At 49.4% G+C, this 3,276-nt stretch overlaps 1 protein-coding gene across 1 annotated transcript in view; it reads left to right on the forward strand.

Moving 5' to 3' along the window:
• Positions 1 to 1,404: 1,404 nt before the first annotated feature.
• The window catches only part of TCEA3 (transcription elongation factor A3), a 41,550-nt gene continuing 39,678 nt past the window's right edge, over positions 1,405 to 3,276 (forward strand). Inside the window, exon 1 of the mRNA XM_008061810.2 lies at positions 1,405 to 1,440. Coding sequence (XP_008060001.2) covers positions 1,405 to 1,440 — 36 coding nt within the window. The remainder of the gene's footprint in view (positions 1,441 to 3,276) is intronic.

Raw genomic sequence — 3,276 nt, forward strand, 5'->3', positions numbered from 1 at the left:
CTGCTGGCAGCAGTGGTATGGAAGAGATGAGACAGGTATGTAAAACCCTTAGCAGGACTCAGACTGGTGCTTGGTAAGAGCTGGTGAATGAGACCTGCTTCCAAGCAACCAGGTAAACCCAGAAAGGGACAGGACAATCCTGCAGAGTGCTGGGAGCTTCTCACCCTCACGCTCCCAGCCTCTCCTTGCCGGCATTCCGGGCTCCTCCAAAATCTTCAGTACAATGGAGCCTCATGTCATGGGGGGCATATTCCCAGTTAGGGGTGGTAGAGCCTGGGTATTGCATTCCAAGTAGACAAGTTATCCCGGCCCAGCCCTCTTACTGACCCCAGGCTTGGGCCAGGAAAGAAATTCTGGACCTCTGAGTGAAAGGGATAGGGTGGGATGTAGAGGCTTAGAGGAGACCCTGGGAAAGACTTGGGGTGGGGCTCTGGCTGAGGAGGAAGGGACCTGCCTCACCCCTTTTATGGCTCTAAGCAGGCCACTCTACTTTCCCTCTCTGGGCCTCGGTTTCCTTCTGTGAAATGGGAAGAGGAAATGGTGTCCCTTGGGTCTGGAGTTCCTGTGGAAGTGCCAGAGCTGTCCCCAGGAAAGGTGCAAGTGTGGCTGCAGGGTTCCTGCAGCGTAGAGCCAGTTTTTAACCATGGCCACGTCTGTGCCTGATCTCTTGGCAGCATCTGGGTGGGCACAGAGCACTGGGCATCTGGCCGAGAAGGGTGGAGCATGCTCTAGGAGTGAGAGTGGGCCCGCCCAGTGGTGGTTGGGCAGAGGAGGACATGCTTCCTGTTATTAGACGGGATCTTCCACGTCACAGCTCAGGCCCAGGGTTTACTGCCAATTGCTGAAGTCCCAGCCTCTTAGGACTTTGTCAGATGGTCAGAGTGTGCACCAACAGAAACAGCTGCAAACGTCCAGCCAAGCATCCACAGTCACAGCTACACATACAATTACTCATCTGCAGGCATAGCTACACACATGCAGCCACACACAGCAATCGCTAAACAGGCAGCTATGAAACTAACTGCATATGAGGCACTGACATGACAGGCACACTAACCCATGTGACATGCACTGACCATTATAGATGCAGCAAGATACATCTAGACAACTACACGTGTGCACACAGCACAGCTACACACAGACATGCAAAGCCACAGACTTCGCAGTCAGCCACATCTACACATTCGGTCATTATAACAAAGGCATCGTCTCATGAAGACAGATACAGTCGAGCCTGGAGCTGTCTATCACAGCCCCACACCTGGACCAGAAATACTGCTGGCCACATATCCCATAGGTGTTCTCAGAGAGACACACCCAGCAACATTTGCACAAGGCTTTGTGAACCTGGTTACAGCCCCAGCTCCAGGCCACTCTTCCCCACTGTGGCCGAGTTATACAGCCATGACATACAGAGCCGTATACCCAAGTGGCACTCTGGTACTGGCTTAACGCTGATTGTTGAATTTTCAGGAATGGTGCAGGCTGGTTGTTAAACATTGGCATTAATTTTTTAAAATCAAGTTATCTGGCTGGGCGCGGTGACTCAAGCCTATAATCCCAGCACTTTGGGAGGCCGAGGTGAGAGAATTGCCTGAGCCCGCAAGTTTGAGACCAGCCTGGGCAACTTGGCAAGACCTCATCTCTGCAAGAAGTCAAAAAATTAATCAAGCGTGGTAGCACACACCTGTAATTCCAGCTACTTGGAAGGCTGAGGCAGAAGAATCAACTGAACCCAGCAGGTAGAGGCTGCAGGGGCCATGAGTGTGCCACTGCACTCCAGCCTGGACAACAGAGTGAGACTCTGACTCAAAAAAAAAAAAAAATCAAGTTATCTGCTTACAATTAAATAAATATATTAAAAACAAAGGCAATATATCCTCCAAAGTCATCACTTTCTAACTATTTTACTATATTACATTATCATCTATAGTCAGAAGCAATTTTTCTTCTATTATATCTGTATGGAAATACTATATGATAGTATGGTGCTGCACAGCTCTTCCTGAAACTTCCTTCAGTTCAGTGACAGCATGTTGGTGCTTGAAATTGGTCATAGGAGGAGTTACAGAAACTGGCAAACTTAGCCGGGCTCGGTGCCTCAGCCTGTAATCCCGCGTTTTGGGAGGCTGAGGTGAGTGGACTGCCTGAGCCCGCGGGTTCGAGACCCACCTGGGCAACTTGGCAAGACCTCATCTCTACAAGAAATCAAAAAATTAGACGGTTGTGGTAGCATGCGCCTGTAGTTCCAGCTGCGTGGAAGGCTGAGGTGGAAGTATCGCCGGAGCCTAGCAGGTCGAGGCTGCGGTGGCTGGGAGCGGCCACTGCACTCCAGTCTGGGTGACAGAGTGAGACTCCAACTCAAAAAAAAAAGGAAAGAAAGAAAGAAACTGGCAAACCCTACAAGTTAGGCCTTTTCCTCTTGAGAACTGATTGTCAAATGCTCACCAGCAAGCACAACACTGCATTTGTCCATGTTGATATTCCATGACTATGCGTGTCCAGACGGATATATGCCCACACCAACACAGTGGGTATAGTGGCTAAAGCCCAAAAGGCCTGAATTTGAACCCTAGCTCAGTTCTTTACAAAGTATGTACCCTTGGGCAAATTACTTAACCTCTCTGTTTCTTGGGTTGCTCGTCTGTGAAAATGGGATAATAATAGTTCTGTAAAAATGGGGCTAGTAAACAGGACCTACCTCAGAGGGTCATTGTGTGAGAGTTAAGTGAGATCATACAGGTAAAATACTTAGAAGAATGTCCAGCACATCGTAAGTCTTTCCCTAATGTTACGTTTGGAGTTGTACATCCATAAGCACACATACCCACAGATCATGCCTCTGAAAATATACTGCGAACCCAAGTCCTAAGGGAGCCTGAGGACTGACAGAGGGCAGCCATTGGAATCTGGTCCAGGTCCTGGCAGGGTGGGGTTGGCAGCTGGAACCACATGATGAGGGCCAAGGAAAGGGACATAAAGGACACAGTCAGTGTTTCCAAGGAACTGTCTCAGGACAGGAGGTCAGGGCTGGCGTCTAGGAAGGGGGTGGGAAGGAAGGAAAGGACTGAAATGACTTGGGGTGTGCAGGACCTGGCAGCCAGCAGATTTTCACATCTGAGCCTCCTTTTTCTCCCTCCTGCCTTCTTTCTGCTATGTCTGTTCACAAGTTCATTCACTCAGGGAGCAGTGGCTCTATGCAGAGCACTGGCTCTACGCTGAGCCCTATGGTCTCGGAGATTAAAGCACTTCTCTTTTTTTTTTTTTTTTTTTTTT

The sequence above is a fragment of the Carlito syrichta genome, unplaced genomic scaffold (assembly GCF_000164805.1).
Source record: "Carlito syrichta isolate Samal-C Ts95f unplaced genomic scaffold, Tarsius_syrichta-2.0.1 Scaffold305620, whole genome shotgun sequence".
NCBI lineage: Eukaryota > Metazoa > Chordata > Mammalia > Primates > Tarsiidae > Carlito > Carlito syrichta.